Raw genomic sequence first — 21,945 nt, forward strand, 5'->3', positions numbered from 1 at the left:
GCTAGCATAAAGTCTAGGGAATGAGTCACATCGTTGATGACATGTGAATATTGCAGCTTGCTATAAATTTTATCATATACATTGATATACTTATTACCACTGAACAGTTTCTACCCTATCTCTCATTATTAATTTTAAAAGTAGGGGCACCAAGGTCATTTTATATCATCACCATCACTTTTGTTATCCCATTTTCTCATTCTATTCCTTTCCATTATGTGCATCGAAATCCTTTAAAGGTTAGGCGACACACAATTCCTCCTATCATACCAAATGAGATGCAAGTCGTATAGGTGATTGAGTAGAGATCTCCAAAATGGAGGTAAACCAATGCCTAAGGTTTGGAAAGGCATCAGACATCCAGTAACTAAAATGCCAGCTAAGCTAAAAAAGAGAAATGGAGGATAATTTACTTCAAGAATCAAACTTTGATGAGAAAACAAATGATGAGACACTCAGACGTTAGAAAAGCAAATATTTCTTCCTCCAAAGAATTTAAGAGAGTAAATGATTACATCAATGTGTATTTTCCTGGTAGGGCAGAACCTACAAGATTGAATGTAAGACAACAATTCATGGCTATTTTATAAAGCAATGGATGGATATCACTTGAATCTTGATTATTAACTGCATGTTTGTCCTATGTTTTGCAATGAGCTTTCTTAATCAGTGCCTTTTTCCATTTGACTAAAGGCCTTTTTTATTTGAATTCTATAGACTAGAATTGCTAAGCAATCATCCATCTAGATGTTTACCAGTCCAATGTTAAACTAGATTCATTCTTCAGAGTAATGATTTTAAAATCAGGTTACTGGCAGGAGTGTGTAGATCCCCTGAGTAACCAGATCTTGGTAACAACTAACAAAGGAACAAGAACCAAATAACAGCTTACATCTAGGAAGCAAGCTTTCATCTGCTGCAAGCTGCTTGCCAAAACTTCAGCTTTGGTTTTATTACCTTCACTGACTTCTTTCATGTCACGTTCCATAACTGCTCTGAGATATGGTTTCCAAAGCTTATACCTAAAGAACAGATTTTCCCCAAATAGTTACCTTCTATAAATAAGACAAATGCTCAACCAAACCAGTAGTTCAGGAGAATGCTGAATCATTAACGTAAGCTAAAGCAAAATTAAGTTTCAAACATAAGCCAAATAGCCTGCTCCCGACAAGGTATCTGGGTAACTAGGCAGTGTATAATGCATGGGAAATGACAACATTGTTGGAACATTAATCAGGTTTTCATATTCGAATTTTTAATGGTTGACTGACTGTGCCTTTCCAGGCTCCCAGAAAGGCCCAATCTTAGCACATCACAATGAGAAACATGGCACATGTTAACAAAGGACTTCTTCGGATCCCAATTTAAGAAAATTAGGGGAGGTGCTAGGGTCAATTGACATGGTTTCTTGGCACTTTGGGTAAAGACCTTACTTGGAATCCTGCCTTCATCAGAATGAACTATTTAAAGGATGGTAAACAATTACCCAGTACCAATGGGCCCTAATGATCCTCATCCGTTTAATGGGCCAAAAAACAGCGGTTCCACAGTATGCATTGAAGCTTAAGTTTTGTATAATCTCACTGAAGGCCTTTTTTACGTTACTTAAAGGACAGCGAATAATTACCTAGCATTGTCTGCTCAATAGCTCCCACAGAGGGCCAACTGCCGACCACCCTTTCAAAGAAAACGAAACAACTTGGTTCCACGACATTTATTGAAGCTAAAATTTTGTATAATTTCTAACTAAAGTTTTTACATAATGTCATACAAGTTTCACAGTATTAAAAAGTCAAATCATACCAGCCACGCGAGTTAAAAATTTATTGCATCTAAATGGAAAATTTTATCATGAAAGACATACCCTAAATTAAAACACAAGAAAAATCTTCGGATCATAGATAAGAACCTAACAATCAATAAAATTACTTACCCCATGTCATCATAGCCCATAACAAGTGCCTCACCCTGCAAGTATATACAACTTATGGTTATTGACAATATAATTATGGGAAAAGATATTGCTACGTTTCATCATCTAATTTTGATTGCTTGTACCAAAAATTACAACTATACCTTTGAGAATTAAATGCATAATAACTAACAAACAAAAATAAATTCTTGGGAAGTATTACTTGATGAGAACACTTGAGAGGACCCTTTTTTTGTCTTGACTTTACTTTCTAGGAATCTACGGATAAATTCAATCTCTTTTTTTTTTTTTTTTTTTTGGGGGGGGGGGGGGGAACTATTTGTTAGAATGCTGCCACTATCTGCATGCATACAAACAGGTCGGCCACTGTTGTGCACCTCCATGGCAGATAAGATTGCCAAGGACAGACAACAACCGACCTGATGCCATGCCATGGCAAGCAAATCCCAACTGGAAGATCAATACCCATAATAGAATATATCTACTTTATGGGAATATATTTTGTTCTTATCAATATTGAAAAGTTTAAAATTGTGAGGATGCATTCCTCTAATGGGACAACCATAGCCTTCTGATATTGTAAGAAATGCAGCTATATCATGTTATACAGACACCAAGCCATAAAATAACTCATAACATAACCAACCGTCATTCACAGATTAATCAAGAGGAGGCAATGAGCATTTGTTTGCCACAGACCTTATGAGTCCACTGAATCAGTTGGATGACATGCGCATGCAGTGGATCAAACCTTATTTGTACAGTTGAACAATGCTTTGACAACTGAATCAATTTTTCTAACCATTCAATTACAATGTCCCCTAAACTGAAGAGAATTTTTCATGGTGGCTTGCAAGTATTTCACTAATCATTATATCCTCTTCCGATTTTACCTAGTAACTCTTCCATCAATAAACTATGAATTGGGTAACTCAAGCAAATTATCATAAGAAACGAAGATCTATCAAGAAGATATGTCTCAAAAACTGACTTGAGCTTACAAGATTAGTTGGTGTGAAACGAGTATTTGCATCCTTGGTTGCATAAAACCGATCAAGAAGCTTCTTAATATGATCATGCATTGTAGCATCTGTACCAATACCCTCCTTTTGAAATAAATTAAAAAAAGCAACAAAAATCAATTTTCAATATAATGAACATATAATTACTTTACAGGCAATGAACTGTCATATTTTAATCACAAGGTCCAGTTAGCATCAGCTTCCATATCTTTCCCACCTTGTCCATACAACTCAGTAGATCAGCTTCACTCAAAAGTGGTGGGGGCCTGGTCACTCCTGAATCAAGGGTCAGTGTTGTTGGAATAAACTGCAATATCAATAGTTCTACTATGAATATTTGCTTCAAGAAGATTCCAATCATAACATCTGTTGACTGTTTTGGTAAGTAAAATGTTTGCTAAAATTAACTAATTGCAAAATCTTGCGTGCAATATGATGTTACAACTCAAACCAAACCTGTTGACCAACAATATAAGTTGGAATCATTGATCCACCCCAAGATTCAAATCGATAAACATCCAGGTAGTTTTTCTGATTCAATAAAAACCAGTCATGTAACAACAATAATAGTCAGAACATTTGTGACTTACTGTTAAAACAATCAAGGAATGAAGATAAAAACAGAAAATGGAAGTATATTGTTTCAAGTTGACAGAAAATTTGGTTTCAGCATTACATCATGACGTGACAAAGATCATAAAAATCTACAATGAATTAGGTTCAACGTGACAGAAACCTTACCGCAAGTATCACCCTCCCACATGCAGAAAACAGTTCACCAGCTATATCAATTTCAACAGTGGTTTCAGCTCCTACAGCAGGCTGTGAGACACATGCTAAAAAATGGCGAACAACTAACTCATACAATTTCTGTGACAATCAGGAAATTATGTGAATATCAAGGAGAAATGCAAGGTTTGCAACTCAAGAGTAACGGACAGTAATATTTTACACGGTGATCCTGGCTCCACCCAGATTCTCCTATAGAAAATTTTGTGGGGTGGATGGGTGGATGGGCCTTGTCATCATGCCCCCCATTACTAGGGTTTCTCCAAAGTGATGCCCCAGGATCTAACAAGCGCTGTGCATATGTTCCCCACTCAGGATGCGCCTGCTGTTCTTGTACAATTGTCTGCAATTAAACATGAAACAATCAAGAAAAGAGGCCAGTCACTAAGGAAAGGCAGATGGGTGAAAGTAAGAAATAAGGATTTAGAGAAACATAGCAGCATTAAGCTCAACAGGACAAACAACAACATCTTCGATCCATGACATAAAAATATGATGGAGTTTTACATTAGCTGTCAAAAGCTTATCAACCCTCCTTTTTTGCCCAGACTTGGAACTAGCTATGAAGAACATATGCAGAGTTAAGTTAAGCAGGACAAAAAAGAACAAAAGTCAAACTCTTTTTATTGAAAGGAAAATATATAACATAATACTGAAGGATGAAAGAACACAGAAAAAGATACTGTTAACCCAGTACAAATTGACCAATTCAGGTAAGAACCCTATAAGCAGTGATTAACCATAGATGCTTTCAGAAGCCAAATTTCCACTTACTTAAAACTAAATATTTTATTTGGCAAACAATTTTATATAACCAAGAAAAACCCATCTTTGTAGTGAGGAATAATCAGGAAATTTGTATTTCTCGTCAATTTTAAAAATAAGATACATCAAAATACATGCACTAAGGGGAAAAGACAAGAATAAAGGCTAATAAATGCTAACAAATGCTATACGATCAGATAAAATATTTACAATAAAAATTAAAGATATTCCCATGTATTGCACGGGTTAGCAGAACATATATAGACCACAATACACATCAACATGTATCAACATTATACAATAACATACTTATGAGTTCCCTTCAATATTCAAGGTGATGAGAACTCCATAATTCCTTTTCTCTTCAAAGACATATTTCCATCATTCTTTTTCTTTCAAGTATATAACTGCACTGTAAAGTTCAAACAGATTCTCTAATATCCATGTCAGAGAGCATGTTTTCAATAGTAAGAAAGGAAGGGTTGCACCCCACTTCACAAACTCAATTACTTTTTCTTCATTAAATGCATACCAACGCTAACGCTAGCCCTTTCCTGGATCTTAATGTCCAAACGCAACTTGGATCACAACTACAATAGTTATGCAAGCTTGGACAGGAGACAAAAAGTTACTCACATGCAAATCAGTCCTTGAAGAAAAGCTATCAGTTTCTGTGCGAGGATAACTGATGAAACCAGCTTGGTATAGTTCTTCTGCCACCTAAAAATAGTTAAATAAGGTGTGAGCAGGAGATGCATCTACGAGTTATCATACAATCAAAAGCCATTCGATGAAAATGCTGAAATTTGATATTAAAAGTTTAAAACTTACAAACCAACATACACAATGGTAGCTCTCTCCAGTCTCCCCTCTCAAATTCATACTAAATCACAAACTCTTCACTTATGGATAAAGGATAAGAGAGACTGGGAGAACTTCCGAACATTATTGTAAATCATTAATCATGCCCTTTAATTTGTAACAGTTATCCTCCAATAGCTGATAAATCAAATAAAATGGAGAATGCTGCACCATATCCATCTACCAATTCAAAATATTGAAAGAACAGTACATAAAGCTTTGCTCATTCAAAAAAGCCATCAAAATTTAAAAGTCACAGATGCAGCCAAATGTCCAAATAATGAAAGACACCAGCAGAAAAGCTTTAAAAGTAATGGTAAACCAAGTCTTGCATCATTAACGATGCATATGTGCATGAACAGTTCATACATACGATACAAGTTTATAGCACATAGAGAATATCCAAATTACTTCTGCTCTGTGAGCACAGGCTTTTTTTTTTTTTTTTTTTACAGTTTCATACTTGGTGATTGCCACCATCCAGAAGTCCATCTTTCCCTCTGTATATCTTCAAAGTCAGTAGCTTAAAAAACATAAATCACACGGAATGTAGTTACTAACTTCAAGGAGTCATCGTTCATCAGTCATCAGTACAAAGAGAACTAGATCAAATGCATTCACTCATCTCAATCACCTTCATTGTTTGTTCAGAACTCATCCGGAAGTACCGTGAAGCACGTTTCTCAAGCTCAATGGTATTCAGAGGATGTGGAGGAAACTTCAGCTTCTCCTGTTGTCTAACTTTCGTGACCTGAATAGTAATTAATATTTACAATGAAACAATATTCTGCATCCACAATGACAAGCTTAAAGTATGACTTACAGTTGCAGTTGGTTCCTGAACACACATCTCATATATTATAACCGCACAAGTATAATCAAACAAATGACCCCGCCTGCCAAACTAAATCAAATTATATCCTGAGCCTGCAGTTAGAAAAATTCAACAAGAATTATAAATGCGCCAAAAGCTTCATGGCTTACATCCAACTGAAACTAGCAATGCCTTCATCTGACTTATGAGAACAATTTATAGACCAAAACTCTTCTGGCTCATGTGCTTGTATCTCCCAGTATCGCTCCACAATAAATCCAAGTGTAGGGAACTGTAACCAAAACAAACACTCAGAAGTAATAATATATGACTGAGCATAAAAATCAGAAACCTTTGTTAGATGTTCATGTTTTCGACTGTTGCAAACCTGACAGGGGCCATAACTTAAGACAAGATTTCTATCATCTGTGGCAGATTCAATTATGAAAGAATCTTTCATTAACATGGTCTGGAACCTGGTGAAGGAGGCACCAATACGAAGATCTATTTCCTGAAAACAAAATATTGATATTATTCATAAAGATACAGCCCGTGAGGATAGTAAAACACGTGCCATTAAAATTAACTCTCAGGTTCTCTTATTGCAGGTTATGGCAGATGAAAGCACCAACAGAACATGCTAGTATTAGGGTTTGAACAGGCAACTCACTTGCCTAGCATCCACGGCATCAGCAAACCACTTATTAGGTTCAACAAGATTCTGCATAGCCTGATGTATTTCCCTGCCATAGCAAAGATCAAATGTCAGTGACAATCAAACTTTAAAAAGATTATCTCTAATAGAAAGTTTGATTTTGTTACTGGTACACTATAAAACCTGTCAATCAAGGCAGAAAAACGAGCCCTCTTTAGAGTAAGATGGCGATTTACTGCGGTGCACACTTCTATTACTTCAAATGCAATGTTTTCACCCTCCCTATCACAGTCAAGCCACAAAACAAGCCACTGGCACCTCCTTGATTCCTCCTCCAGTGTCCTTTTAATATCCTTTTTGTCCTAAATCAACGGAGACAGAAAATATATGCAGTAAATTACTCTCCACTAACGACAGGAACAGCACTTGCAATAAATTGTGAAAATCGAAACAATTATTAAAAGCCACGAGAATATGAGGAATAGAGTGAGAGCGTAAACAGAATGACGAGTATCTAAGACCTCAGGAACAAATTTATGGACAGGAGCATGGTAAAGATCGGCGGGGTCGCATGAGAGCCATTTGCGGTAACGCTCTTCGAATTCGAGTTCCATAAGGTGGCCAGTAACGGATGTGAAGAGCATGTGGCAAGGCTGGCCCCGAATCGCGTAGTTGAACTCGAAAATCTTGTTATAGCGGGAACGACCCTCCCTTACTCGCAGGCCCTGGTTCCTCGATAGTATAGTGGCGACAGACTTGGCCACTGACGGCTTCTCCGCTACGTTGAGTACGTTGACGGTGCGACCGGCCATCGATTTGATTAGGACCGGAATGGGACTAGAGGATTATGAAGTTGAACATCGAAACTTTGCAATTCATGAGCTGTGGTGCGGGAAAGGGGTTTCGCGGGGGATTTGTTTTCCCGCCCAAATTTCCGGATTCAGGACGCTTTACACGCCCGGTTTCAGATTAAAATTAGAGTGATGACGGTTAAAAATCTTACTATATTTCTAAAAAGTAACTATGGGGTTACTCAAACACTGCAAAAAAACAATCGGATCATGCGTGGGCGTGTATACATATTTTGTATAAAAATTTGAAATTTTAACAAATTTTAAGTTAAAATAATGCGATTCATTTTTAAATAAAACAGTGTAATTATGGAATGAATGGTCAAAATGATGACATTTGCTACGGCCCAGCTCATCCTTTGACTAAACCAACACAGTTCATCCTGCGGTATGATAGACGTCATATAATTTTAGATAGAGGAACCATAAAATTAAGAGAAAAATACTCTCATTATGTTTTTAGCTTGTATCAATTGTAAAAAATTTTATTCTATTTTAAAAATATACAATTTAATGCAATTAGTTAATACAATTAAAAAATTTTAAAATATTATTTTTAACTAAAAATTTATTTTCTATTTTATCCCCCATTCTAATAAATCCCTACATTATTATTTTATATGTTAAATCAAAATTAATAAATTTTATAACATATTAGAAATTTTAAAGATATATGTATTAGAATTATTTTTTGATTTTATAAAAATTATTTTTGGACAATATAAATTTTTAAATAATTACTATGTTAAAAAGGGTATTTTGGTTAACAAAAAAATTTAAAAATCAAATTTAATGGTCAACTAATAATTTAAATAGATGAAAATATAATATTAAATATAAAAAATTTTTGTATAATATATATTTTAATTTTAAGAAAAATTTACATACATTTTCAAAATAGAAAAAAATTATAATTAAAATAAAATAGAAGATAGTCAGTCTATTTTACTTTAAAATTAAAAAAAATCTTTTAATTCGCGGCACTTATTAAAAATTAAAATAGCAGGGTTTAAAAAAATACAGATAGGAGAAGGGGGGGGGGAGGACCTCGCCGAAGCTTGGACTGCACAGAAGAAAACCACGTTCGCCAGATAAGAGACGGTGGTAGACGGGGAACATGGACGGGACTCCTACTAGCATGACGCACCCAATGGCGAGGATCTTCCTGCTGTTGACTTTTCTTGCGATCTTTCAGGCACAAGATGTTGCAACTTCACCGGCACCGACCGTCTGTATCATCGGCAGCGGCATCGGTGGCTCCTCAGCCGCCCACTTCCTCCGCAAGTACTCACCTAGTTCCTCTCCTCCTATCAGAATTCAAATGTTCGAACGCAACGGACTCGTTGGGGGTCGCATGGCTACTGTGAATGTTGCGGGAGACACCTTCGAAGCTGGAGCTTCAATTCTTCATCCCAAAAACTTTCACGCCTTGAATTACACTAAGCTTCTTAATCTCGAGTTCAAGGAGAAGGATTCATCTTCAGGTTCTTTGTCTCTGGGAATTTGGGACGGGGAGAAGTTTGTTTTTAAAACGCTCAAAATTGATTCCAATGTTCCCTTGCTCGATAAGCTCGTCTCAATTGTTAATTCGATTCTTCTATTCATCCGCTACGGCTTTTCACTTCTTAAAATGAATATTTTTGTTGAGGTGCCTTAGTCTTTCCTTTATTTCTCTGCGATTCATTTTATTTGCTTCAATGGTGCTCTTTTATTTCTTATTGTAAACCTTCTAGTCAACGCATAACCTTGTTGTAATGCCTTCATTTATTTGTTATTTAGAGTACCGTGGCTCGATTCTTAAGGTACTACGACGAACCAGCTTCGAGACCTATTTTCGAGACTCCGGATGCGATGCTGAAGTGGGCTGGTCTGTATAATCTTACGACCAGGACTTTGCGAGATGAATTAGTTGATCTTGGGTTGTCTCCCTTGTTGATAGAAGAACTTGTCACTGTAAGAGCTCTTATTAATTATGCTGTTTTCAAATCTCTCACCTAATCGTTCTGTTGCTCTGCTGAAGTGTTGAGTGCAATGGAAACACCTCTTAATAACAGTATTGGTATTTCGTTCGTCTAAAAATAGAAGTACAGGCGATATTAATGGTGCCGGCGGCGGCGGCACTGGAACAAGGGGACTTTTTCCCTGTAACAGAATTACAGAGCTGTCTTTTGATTATGTAAAAACAACGCTAAAAATGTGAATGATGTATTCGCAAGAAGATTCAATCTGGGAACAAAGACCAGTTATATAAAGTTATTTATAACCTAGGTGGTGAGAAATGATGAGCCTGTCAATGTTATAGTTGAATAACCTGATTTGTTGCGGTTCTCAACGTGTTTATATTCATCTGTGTACTAATTTAAGGGTAGTGGGTTCTGTGAAAGTATTTATATTGCTAAGTGACGAACAATTTGGAATGAATAAAGTGTCAAGTCTTATGAAGGTGGGTATCGGTCTGCCCTTTTAATACGGCATTGAAAACTTTTGCTTGGGCAGTTTATTCGTGTCCCATGCAAGCTCTTGTCATGTGGTTTTTCTAGGGTTTTAATTGACAAAATTTTTTATGCTTATAGCCTTTTCAGTTTTCCCTGTGAAGTGGATGTGGAGGGCATGGTGCTTCCCATTTGTTGTTATATTAACTTGTCCGAGTAAGCAGCAGGGTATAAGATTTAGGAAAGCTAATCAGAATAAGAAGCCTCTTTATACATACAGGTCATCACGCGAATTAATTATGGCCAGAGTGTATACATCAGCGGACTTGCTGGTACAGTTTCTTTGGCAGGATCAGGTGGAGGACTATGGTCCATCAAAGGAGGCAACTGGCAAATGGCTGCTGGACTGATTAATCAGTCTGATGTTGCGTTGCACCTGCATGAAGAAATAGAATCCATTGCTGACCTTGGGGATTTTTATGAACTCAACTCCACGAAAGGCAACAGTTATGTCTGTGAGGTTGCAGTGGTTGCTACACCTTTGGATGAGTCAAATATACAATTATTTCCTCAGACATCAATTTCTAAAAGAAAAACACAGCACACCCATGCAACTTTTGTTCGGGGCTTGCTGAACCCAGTAAGTATCTTGGCAGTCAGAAACTTACTGACATCATTTAGTGCTTGTTTGGCATTGCTTATATAAGCACTTATAAACATATTTCATGTAAACTAAGACAAAATTCCTCTCACATGCTTATCTCGTGTTCCATAAATTGAGATTAAAAAACTGTTTATAAGTCATTCCAAACAACTCAACAATAAAGGTGTTTTATTGTTAGCATAATGCCTTTTCTCTTCAATTTTTATTTCTAATAGTGATGTTTTGTGTTACCCGACATAAGGCATACTTTGGCCTCAGTGCGGTGACGGAGATTCCAGACCTTGTGGGCACAGTCGAGGCTCCTGACCTTCCATTCTCTAGCATTTCAGTTCTCAAGAAGTATGATGAAAAGGATGCCACGTATAAGATATTCTCTCGTCAGCCAGTGTCAGACTCATTGCTGGATACCATCTTTAGGTAAAGTATTATCAGCTAGTTGTTTAGCAAAGTCATGCTGCTGATTTGTGCAACAAAATCCTTTGACTAAACCCACTCACTTCCTGTCACGAAAGCAGTCCGATCATAATCTAAGCAGTGAATTCGCAAATTAAACCCTAATATCATCTGTTATTGTGGTTAACACCTGAACCACAAAACAAATAATATAGGATTCAGTGTTTACATTTTCTTGTATTATGTTTCTTTTAATTTGGATTTGAGATCTCCCCTCTTCCATTGCCCGCGAAAATGAGAAAAAGGGCTGCAACCAAATTTTAGCTGTAACTTCTTTTAATTACATATATATATATATATATTTCTTAATTGCCGCTACTTGCAGTGTGAGGAAAGAGACTATTAGAATAAACTGGCCCGCCTACCCTCTCTACCGTGCCCCTGAAGTATTTACGCCATTTCTGTTGGATGGTCGGCATTTGTATTACGTCAATACATTTGAGAATGCAGCTAGCACCATGGAAACAAGTGCTGTAGCAGCTGAGAATGTTGCTCGACTCATCCTGTCCAGATATTTTGGCACAATGTTTATGCATTCATCCAAGTTGTCTTCCAGCTCTCGTGGAGAGAAATCCCATTTAGATCTTTGAACTGCAGTGATTGTAATATATTATCAAGTAGTTTGACTGCCATCAAGCTTGTACATGGAAGATTTTGTCCCCGCGGGGGTTCCAAACAGGGTTTGTACTTTTGGATTATAAGAAAACTAATTTCTCACAGTTGTTAAGTAGATGGTGAGGGAGAAAATGCCATTGAGGGCTTGGGGCTTCCTTTTTTTTTTTTTTTTTTTTGCGGCTTGCTTGTCAGGCCGCAGGCTCCACGTTGAATGAAACATTCTACGCGCTTGGGGTTGGTATAATATTACTAGAGCTGAAATAAAATTAAGATATTTTGATCGTTACCTTTTGAGGTTTTGGAAATTCAATCAAATCTGATACATTTTCAAAAAAAGATATTGACTTTTCTATGATTAGATCAGGTTGTGAACCAAGCCCCAAGGGAGAATGACCTTGCGAACCGGCTGTTTAGCGTGTAGGTTTAATTCGTCACAAAATGATATTTCCCTGTATATGATTTAGGATGAAAATAATATACTCATCTATCGATTAATATAAATTAAACTCATTAAAATTTTTCTTCCCTCTCTTTCAATCCTTCAAGCCAAATAATGATTCATCTCCTAAATACATCAAATCATCACGTTCAGAAACTCAATTGCTAAGTTTCATGATGCAATTAGCTATGTCAATTTTCTAATTTATAAAAATTACGCGGGCGTATATTTTCACCTGCATCTTCAAAAGAGTAACAAAGTATAAAATTTCAGCTGTAGATACATTTTATAAAAAAAAATCGCAAGGACTAGCCCCCCCGGAGGACTTGTTCATATCTTACGAATAATATAATTTCGTACGGAGTAGTTTGTAGCTTGTATTTGATATCATTTTGCTGCTAGTTATAACCTGTCCAGTGTGGACATATATATTTTATACCTATATGCATATAGATATGCATAAAGTGTCTCCCTCTGGATAACCCAACCCGAGGGCAGGGGCTGGCTGCTCAAGGATTTGTCCTATGAGGCTGAAGATAGAGCATCGCTGGCTTCACCGTGCTATGCAATGGCTTTGACAAGTAGTTTCACCGTTCTACAGAGCAGCCTTTCCCTGCGACGTGATGGATTGATTTATTCTTCTCCAAAAACATTCGTCTCAATTTTATTGTCCAAACCGAAATCTTCTTTGGTGACTCAAAATTGCAATCCCAGATCCAGCAGTGATGAACCCTTTTTAACTAAGAGGATGCTCAACCTTACCCTTGTGGCAATGTCGATATGCGGTTTGCCTGATGTGTCTAGTGCGTTGTTGGCTGAAGAAATGGAGCTGGAGAGGTACACGGATTCAAAGGAAGGTTTCACTCTCCTGAAACCCTCTTCTTGGATGAAGGTAGTTGCTCATATGTGACTATTTCACAACAGACCTTTCATTCTTTGTATGGTAAGGTCTGTTTTTTTTCTAAAACGATTATATTTGTTAATAGGTTTGATACTTAGCAGGTTGATAAAGCAGGAGCAACTGTGCTGTTTCAAGAGGCAAATATGGGAAGTAACAATATTGGGGTTGTGGTGAACCCGGTTCGCCTTGAAAGTCTTGAAAAGTTCGGAAGTCCTCAATTTGTGGCTGATAAGCTTGTTCAAGCAGAAAAACGTAAGGTAACTGTTTGTTACGATTCTTCTGTAACTTTCGCAAATTAGTGCCCTGTGATACTAGCGGCTGCTGAACTTGTAACGGAATAATTACTTTTATAATCTCTTTTCTAAACAGCATCTCTAAAAAGAAGAAGAATAGGAAGTTAAACTTTTGATGGCACTAAAAATTAGCTATGCCAGATTCAATCAATGGGGAGGTCAGGAATTTTATACCGAGTTCAACAATGATAGCAGCTATTTTTTAATCATAAAAGAGGGGAAAAAAAAATCAAAACATGGGCAATCTCCATTTAACATAAAGCTTTCCGAAAAGAGCAGAAAAGCAATAAGTTGATCTCTGAAACTTCACTGGAGGTGCTGAAAATGTTTATTTAAACTTCTAAGTGGCCATTCTATTATTTTCTGGTTCAGGAAAGCACAAAGGAAGCAGAGGTGATTAAATTCGCAGAGAGGTCAGGAGGAGGGGGCTTACCAATTTATGAGTTTGAATATATAATTGACAGCACTCGGGGAGGAATGAAGAGGATTTTTTCTGCAGCATTTGTGGCCTCAAAGAAGCTCTATCTTCTTAATATTGTTCACTCTGATAAACCAGAGAGTCCTCTTGACCCTCATAAAAGAATGATATTAGAGCAAGTGCTTCATTCTTTTGATGCAGCAACTTTGGTATGACGTGCGCACGATCTAGTTCTGATTCTTTTTGTTCATTCCCAAGCCATGGTGATCAAGTACTAACAACTACTCAAATTTTATTTCACTAGCATTTACAAACAGGCAGCATGAAAATTTGATGTACATCTTTGACTAAGTTCAAGTTCTCTGATAAGGCTCGACGTATCAACTATCATTTCATATTAAGAGTGACCTAAACCTTTTTTCTGTGTGTATTCATGCATAATTTTTGTGCACGTGTACATTCGTAGTCCTCAAAACTCTTGACCTGTCTCTCTTATATCACGAAGCTAACATTACATACTTAGCCCTCTCCTTTTCGTTTACCCACATGTATCAATACAATACAGATGACGTGCCTTATTTATGGGCATGGTCTTATTCTTAGGTTACACTAATGTTAAATGACAAATAATAGATAATAAAACCTATGAGTGTAAATAGGAGTTGAGTTGCAAGATTAATGGAATGGGATAGTATTGGGAGTTACTCAAAAAAAAAGATGAAGAACAAGAAAGAGGTGAACATCCATACAACTTTTCATGTTCATAATAAGATATCAATATTGAATACACACACAAACTTATGTTATGTATTACTTATATTTATTACAAGTTGTATTGTTCCCAAGGTATAAACCATGCGACTTGATCCTACTTACATCATTATTAATGAATTGCAAGTTCCTGAAGTAAACGTTCGTTCACTTGGGTAAAACAGGCAAGGATAATTTATCACTCACTTTTTCCCTGCTTTTAATACGTACGTAAGGATATCCTGATGGCATACAGTCATAAAGCAGCATACAAGTTATTTTGCAGCAGAAGCTGTTCTGGGAGACTCAGACATAATTAGCTTACAAGCAAAGAGTAAGGCTTACACGATTCAAATTGCATACTAATTAAGGAACTACTCCCCCGTTCACAAAACGGGTAAACTGATAAGGAAAGTTCTGCACTTTTGCTTTCATTTCTCTCAGTTCTCTTAACTCCTCCACCCATACGCTGTAACTTGAGTTTTTAGCCAGAACGTCTTTGGATACCTCCTTATTTTCAATGAGTTGAGCAGCATAATTTTCAAATTTCTCGATGTTATCCCACAAATGAGCCTCCTTGCTTATGTCAATTTCACTTCTAACACTATCTAACCAGTCCCTTGCTTCTTCTACCCTTGCCCAGAAGCATGTATCTTGGGTCAAACTCGCAAATGTGCTCCTCACATGATTTCCTTCTGCAGCAGAAGGCGTTCTATCCTTCCACCATCTATCAAAAATTTCATACCTTCTCTCTCTACCGTGCTGTATGTAATGTCCCTTGGTTCTGTGCATCCCTTTCCTGTAATACTCTGCAATATCTAATGGCTCAACCAACAGTTTATAGAACTGAGAAGAATTGACCCATTTTCTGCTCCTATCAAAGTCATAAGGTAGCTGATTGCTTTCCATCATGTCAATTACATTGTTCCAGAACCTGGCAAGTTTGAGACGGTTCATGTTAATTTTCATGCCCCTTCTTGAAGAGCCCCTCCTCTTGAATGAGTCATAGTACCCAAGCTGATCATCCGCCTGATCACACAATGACTTGTACCATTCTATTTCAGCTCTGTAAGGTACAAACTTAGATAATGTGACTGCTAGGCTGGCATGTTTTAGAGATGGTGAGCGACCCATTCTCCTTGCCATCCGTAAGCATTCCTTGATGGGCATGGCAACTGATCCCTGTTTAGAAAAGTTTTAGAACACTTTTTAGGGCTTCACTCTTAAATTTTCTGATAAAATCATAATAAGTACTGAATTTTTTATAGATAAAAATTTGCATGCCGTGTTTTTATTTACCCGTGTCTTATTTAGCATAGTTAACTTACCTGGCTAGGGACCCCTGAGGACTTCAAGGCCAATTCAAGCCCGGCTTCGTAGCTTGAGTCAGAAATGTTCGCCTGCTCGCAATTCCTCTTAAAGGCTTGCAGGGACAAATGATTTACGTAATCTCCATACTTTAGATGATCATCAATACTGCAAGCTGGAGAACTGGGTGCAAACATGAAATGCATCATCTGTATTACTGTTGTTGCACTATCCACGCACACTGCTCCTTTCTCTGAAGCAAAGACATAGCTGCCAAATGGGTGAAATGAAATTTGCGAAGATCCCTCTCCATCGGGTTTTGCTGCTGCACCCAAGCAAGCCACTACGAAGGAGAACAAATCAGCAATGTCTGGTTCAGAAATTTGAACTGCAACCCTTCGAAGTTCAAGTGAAGCCATGGACAAGTGCCAAAACTGAAGCAGGAAGTTCAGGTGGGCAGTGAGAGGAGGTTGCAAAGGAGCAAATAGCATCCTTGGCATTATGTCATGATTTGAGACGACGTGACAGAAGTTGCCCCCCCACCTTTCTTTGAGAATGGCTTGGGACAAAGACTTGTTTCCCAGTAACGGCGAGCCAAAAGTGATACATAAGACTGATATAGCAGACGAGATGGATCGGAGGCAAGACAAGAACCAAATAGTACTCAGAGAGGCTATGGCTCCTCCAAGGGAATGCCCGGTGATGACGATGGACTTTGCATCTGTACTTTTTATTATTGCAAACATCTGAACGGTAACATTCCAAACGGTTAGTGAAGGTTGGTAATTAGAAATGCGATTAGAAACAATGTTCAAGATCAAGAATAGTAGATACTAGGGAGAAAGTAAGGTACTCGCAAAGTTGTTAATTCTTTTTCGTAGTAAAAGGGCTTACAGTTAACCTTAAAGTTGTTTTGCCCACGTCGTTTTGTAAAATTTTTCCTGTGAATTTCCTAACTTTCCCCGAGCAAAGGTATTATGGATTGGACTGGAGATTAGTCCGTGCCTCGTCGGGGTCCGATTAATTCTAGTCTTGTAACATCTTGATAACTCAGGTCTTGGAGTCTTGCTCCCGAAACGTTGAACAAAGACCAAGGCAGCTTGTTGCTTAGCGTAACAAAACAGGGTCGCTCTCCCGATTAATCAATGCACTGTATTGACTATTTGAGAGGATAAGTTCTATATAATTGTAATAAAAAACATAGATTTAAGTAACCAACCATAAGAATAGCTTCGGAGATTCCATTTCTCACGTGCATAAATTTAACCATCTTAAATTACTCCCACACCTTCAAATGTAAGGCATGTATATTCCATTCCAATTATAGGAGCAATTAATAAATACTCCTCCGGTCCTTATTATAAGACCCAATTGACTTTTTATTGGTCCTAATTATAAGACCCAATCTATTTTCTCTCTTATATTTATGTATTTTTTCCAAGATAATCCTTCTAATAATGATAGTTTTAGCCAATATACTTAATTAGCAAGGATATTTTAGGAATAACAACACTTATTTATTATAAATAACCAACTAACTTACTTCCTTAATCTCCTCAAATAAGTCAATTGGGTCTTATAATTAGGACCGGAGGAGTATTATCTAAAATGTTCCTGTGACTAAGGTGAAACTAACTCACTTCCTACCTAACAAATGATTTACAGCTGATAATATTAAAATGGTAAGGTTGGAAAAATTAAGATATTTGTAAATTTTAAATATAATTTATATTAAAAAAGAGGGAGAATCATTTTCAAATCCCCACCAAACAATCGGATCATCACACCATGGATTTTGTTGGTCACATAACTTGCTTAGGAGGACATTTTTGTGGCCAAAATTAGCAGGACATTTAATACTGCAAAATGCAACGAACCCCTCTCTCCATCTCACCGATCAATATATATATAAATATATATATATATATTATTTTTCTCATGTAGTAATATTCTGAAGTCATACTGATTGCTTATAGAGCCAGCAAAAAAAAAAAAAGGAATGAAAAAGCACGTCTCCATTGTCTATTCAGCAGAGAAATTATAGATACCATCCGAAGAAAAAAGAGAGTAGCTTTCTCGCTCGTCATGCATTAATATTGATTTCTATATATTTATTATACTACCTCCCACTCTTAATATAAAAACTAATTGATTAATTTAAGTAGATTAAGAAAATTAGTTAAATTAGTTATTTATAATAAATAAGTATTGTTTCTAAAATATTATTGTTAAATAAGTATATCAGCTAGAACTACTATTATTATAAAGACTATTTTGAGAAAAAATAGATAAATATAAAAGACAAAATAGATTGAGATTTTATATTTAAGATCAAAATAAAAATCAAACAAACCGTTATATGAAAAGCTGTAAATAGTATTATCATCTGTGATAACATGGAAAAAAGAAAGAAAGGAACACTGTTGAGGGGACCAATAATACAATATTTTCTTTTTTTTCTAGTGGCGGTGTCACCATGAATCAATGGTGATTGGTGCGGTACTATAAATTTCCCAGGCCATCTTGTGTGAGTCATCAGGAAGGATTACAACGGTTTTAATTCATACTAATTACGGGTTTAATTTGCTGCAGCGGGCGTATTTTTTGTGGTGTACATGCAACAATATCTCTGCCTTAATCCAGCAGGGATCTGTGAAAAAGAAATATGTGGCTCTATCTGGGGGCACATGTGATATTTTCTGAAAAGTGTAGGTCCTTTGACATTTTTTTGTTGTGTGTGATTTGATGTGTCTGAACGGAACGTTGGTTGGTGGCCAGCGAGCGACGACGAGTTTGACGACTTAGTGTCGGCGGCCACCCACGCACGGATATGAGTCTGACGCCCCTCACCACAATTCATAATACGAACAAAGACATATGGTGACTTTGGCCCACGGTTGCTCACACTGCTCTGGGGGTTTTAATTGTTATACGTTACCAATCTAATAAATAAAAAAAATTACCTCTCACAAAATGATAAATCTAAATTTAAATTCTCATTGAGGAGAAGTATCATATTTAATACTTGAAGTGTCTCGAACAGAATCATATCAAAATAAAAGATACTTATATTTTAACACAAAAAAAAGTTACTTGCAAAAAAGAATTTTAGTCTTTTTTATTTACCACTTACATTTTTTTAATGTTTATTTTCAATTTTTCTCTCATTAATTAAATACAAAAAAAAATTTATTTTTACTTTTATTAAATAGTTAATATTCTCCTGGTTTATTTATAAGTTACTTAAAACATGTTTCATACAGACAAAAAAAAACTTTAAAATTTATTAACTCTCATTTAAAATTCATAAGTTTCCAACTTTATCCCTATTCAATATATGTTATACCTCATATAAACTAAATCAAGCACAATAATAAATGAAGAAAAAATTGTATATCTATATAAAAAAATTTCTTAGTGCCCTGTAAATAAGGCTAAAAAATTTTTTTCTTTCTGTCTTATAAATAAAACAAAAGAGTATATTTTTTTCATCATAAATGATAGTTTAAAAAGGACCACAGTGGCATTTTATTCTTCTTCTTCTCTCCTTAATTGAGTTAACGGCGAAGCAACCAATCACCTCTCGCAGTTGAGTTTGGATACAGTAAATTCAGCGGCACCTTTAATTTCTCATCACAAAGTTTTCAACATTTTGATTAGTTTGAGGGTTCCAGGCCTTTTTACGGATCTTTCTCTGTCAAAGTTCGTACGGATGACAATACCTTGGAATACTTTTTTTTTAAAAAAAAGTACTCTTCCGGCTCCTACTATAAAAACATAGGATGTGTTTGGAATGATATTAGACAAAACTAACTTGTGATCCAACTGATTTTTGTAACTGAAATTAGAGTAAAAATAGTTAGTGTAATGTGATTTATGTTTGTATAGGTGCTTATAAAAAAATCAGTTAAAAAAGTTAAAGTTGTTTAGATAATTACTAAAAAAAATTAGTTTAGTTATAAAATGACTGAAAAGGGCATAGATTTATTGAATAATAGTATTTGAAAATTTATGTTTTTAATGTGATAATAATTTTAAAAAATACGTAAAATATTATTATGATAAAATATAAATAGTTCATTTGTGAAATTATGAAATAAAAAATATTTGTTACAAAGAAAAATTTGAAAACACATTGTAGATAATTAATTAATGTACATAATGGACAAACATGAATATAAATTAAAATTCATTTAGTCTCTAGTAAAGTAAATAAAATCACATAACTAATTAGATTGTAAGTTTTGCATAATTTTCTCATAAGTCATTTAGAAAAGTTAATTCATATTGCATTTCCTAAGTCAGTTAGAAAAATTATTTTTTTACATAAGTCAATTACAAAAGAAAACCCATCCAAATAACTAATTTTATCCAAATAAGTCACAAACTTCAGTTTCACACTTTTCTCATGCACTTTTACCTTCTCCAACGACAATCCAAACGAGGCCATAAAAATTGACTTGATTTTGGTCTTATAATATAAGATCTAATTCTTACATTTATTAATTTTTTAAATGATTATATTAATACTCTCTCAATTATAATTAAGTAGTTAGAAAAAAGAAGAAAAGAAAGATATTGAAAAGATAATCATGATATTTAAAAAAATATATATGTTATTTTTTATAATCAAATATCTTATCTAACTTCTTTAATATAATTAAATGAGTTAAATATATCTTATATAGAATAGTTGTAGCTAGGAAAGTTGAAATAAAAAAAGAGGATATAGGATATTGGAAGAACAGAACAGTTCTTGGGGGTTAAGCTCACAACGGGGTGAAACCGCGGCTTTGCATGAACGCCACATACGATGGGTGCATGCAGTGTACAAAATATAGGGAGGGAGGTAGAAATAGTTTTTGAAGAAACAAACCTGGTTTTGTAATGAGTGGAACAATGACTGGAAGAGATTAAGCATCCCAGCGTACACCATCGCCGGCTCCCCGCCTTCGATATTTCGACGAGATGAAAACAACGCCACGTCGCCAATACTATCTAGAGCTACCGGGCTCCACCAGCTCGCATCGGACCCGCCGGCCATTTGGACACCCGAGAAAGCAACATAAACGACGCTGCCGATTCGCTCCGTCACGAAACTCCACGGTGCGGCGGTGTTAGCCAGGCTGCACAGCTTCCATGACTCCGACAACAATGGCGTCGATGCCAGGAACGTTGCCAGCATCTCACTGGTCTCAAATCTACCACAAGAAAATTATTTAGTCTTAAACAAAACTATTTAATATGCTTTCGGATTTCCGGCAACGAATTGGCTAGTCTTAGTGAGACTGAGAATCATGAAGGAGGGTTGAGTACTTACGGCGAAGCTTCGTCGGCATCCATGGAATTTGGAATAGTCATTTTCTCTTCGTTGTGGAACCTCAAAGAAGAAAAATGGGAACTTATCAATAATAAGCTGCGGCTGGCTTTTAAGTCCGAAATGCACTTTATTATTTTGTTTTATTTTATTTTACTCCTGTTCACAAAATAATTTATAATGCGGTATTCTGTGAATTATGTATACGTTATTACTCTAGTTTATGTTATCTTCATCAATCAAATTTAGCAAGGAACTATTTCTCACTATTTTCTTTAAAAAATCTGTCTAATTACGGAACTTTGATGTGAATTGATTTAGACGAATTATATCTAGCAGACCCACAAATACAAGTGAACAAGTATGACACCGGATATTTAAAAAAAAAAAAGAGAAAACATATCACGTAACTACAAGGATTACTCAAGCACTTAAGTGCAAGCTCGTCAACTTATAGATTAATTTAACCGTTAATATATTTTTTTATCCCTTAACTTTGCCTTTATTTTGATTTTAGTCAATAAGTTTCAAATCATAGTTTTGGTTCTCAATAAATAAAGTAATCCAAGTTTTTATTAAATTATAAGAATTGATATTTTAAATAGAAAAAAAAACTTGAGTAATGATATGATTTGAAACTTGAAAAACCAAAATCAAACAAGAAT

The 21,945-nt window shown here is 35.8% G+C and overlaps 4 protein-coding genes across 7 annotated transcripts; 2 read left to right on the plus strand and 2 right to left on the minus strand.

Annotated features, from left to right (window-relative positions):
- Positions 1-893: 893 nt before the first annotated feature.
- LOC114740975 (DNA topoisomerase 3-alpha) lies at positions 894-7,734 on the minus strand. Of its 3 annotated transcripts, XM_028929230.1 has the most exons (16): positions 7,361-7,734; positions 7,023-7,201; positions 6,855-6,927; positions 6,573-6,695; positions 6,355-6,476; positions 6,194-6,266; positions 6,005-6,121; positions 5,146-5,229; positions 3,908-4,087; positions 3,697-3,825; positions 3,412-3,486; positions 3,173-3,262; positions 2,935-3,039; positions 1,934-1,968; positions 1,628-1,677; positions 894-1,022 (listed from the first exon to the last, which is right to left on the minus strand). In XM_028929230.1, exons 1-16 carry the CDS (start codon positions 7,649-7,651, stop codon positions 973-975), a joined length of 1,776 nt encoding a protein of 591 aa, XP_028785063.1. In that variant the 5' UTR covers positions 7,652-7,734; the 3' UTR covers positions 894-972. The 3 variants fall into 3 exon arrangements, with proteins under 3 accessions (XP_028785063.1, XP_028785065.1, XP_028785064.1); XM_028929232.1 differs by lacking the exon at positions 1,628-1,677 and having other exon boundaries at positions 974-1,022; positions 2,925-3,039; XM_028929231.1 differs by lacking the exons at positions 894-1,022; positions 1,628-1,677 and having other exon boundaries at positions 1,930-1,968.
- Positions 7,735-8,734: 1,000 nt separating this feature from the next.
- Positions 8,735-12,007, plus strand: LOC114740976 (farnesylcysteine lyase-like). Its single transcript, XM_028929233.1, has 5 exons — positions 8,735-9,338; positions 9,470-9,643; positions 10,403-10,762; positions 11,028-11,203; positions 11,565-12,007. Exons 1-5 carry the CDS (start codon positions 8,808-8,810, stop codon positions 11,827-11,829), a joined length of 1,506 nt encoding a protein of 501 aa, XP_028785066.1. The 5' UTR covers positions 8,735-8,807; the 3' UTR covers positions 11,830-12,007.
- Positions 12,008-12,770: 763 nt separating this feature from the next.
- On the plus strand, positions 12,771-14,502 carry LOC114740974 (psbP domain-containing protein 2, chloroplastic-like). Its single transcript, XM_028929229.1, has 3 exons — positions 12,771-13,185; positions 13,296-13,451; positions 13,860-14,502. Exons 1-3 carry the CDS (start codon positions 12,862-12,864, stop codon positions 14,118-14,120), a joined length of 741 nt encoding a protein of 246 aa, XP_028785062.1. The 5' UTR covers positions 12,771-12,861; the 3' UTR covers positions 14,121-14,502.
- A 155-nt stretch (positions 14,503-14,657) lies between these two features.
- On the minus strand, positions 14,658-21,364 carry LOC114740973 (lipase-like PAD4). Of its 2 annotated transcripts, none has more exons than XM_028929228.1 (4): positions 21,280-21,364; positions 20,840-21,164; positions 15,984-16,709; positions 14,658-15,837 (listed from the first exon to the last, which is right to left on the minus strand). In XM_028929228.1, the coding sequence occupies exons 1-4, from the start codon at positions 21,300-21,302 to the stop codon at positions 15,022-15,024; spliced, it is 1,890 nt and encodes a 629-aa protein (XP_028785061.1). In that variant the 5' UTR covers positions 21,303-21,364; the 3' UTR covers positions 14,658-15,021. The 2 variants fall into 2 exon arrangements, with proteins under 2 accessions (XP_028785061.1, XP_028785060.1); XM_028929227.1 differs by having other exon boundaries at positions 21,284-21,345.
- Positions 21,365-21,945: the final 581 nt, after the last annotated feature.

Source organism: Neltuma alba, unplaced genomic scaffold, assembly GCF_004799145.2.
Source record: "Neltuma alba isolate B1F8T4 unplaced genomic scaffold, ASM479914v2 tig00003216_pilon, whole genome shotgun sequence".
Taxonomy (NCBI): Eukaryota; Viridiplantae; Streptophyta; class Magnoliopsida; order Fabales; family Fabaceae; genus Neltuma; species Neltuma alba.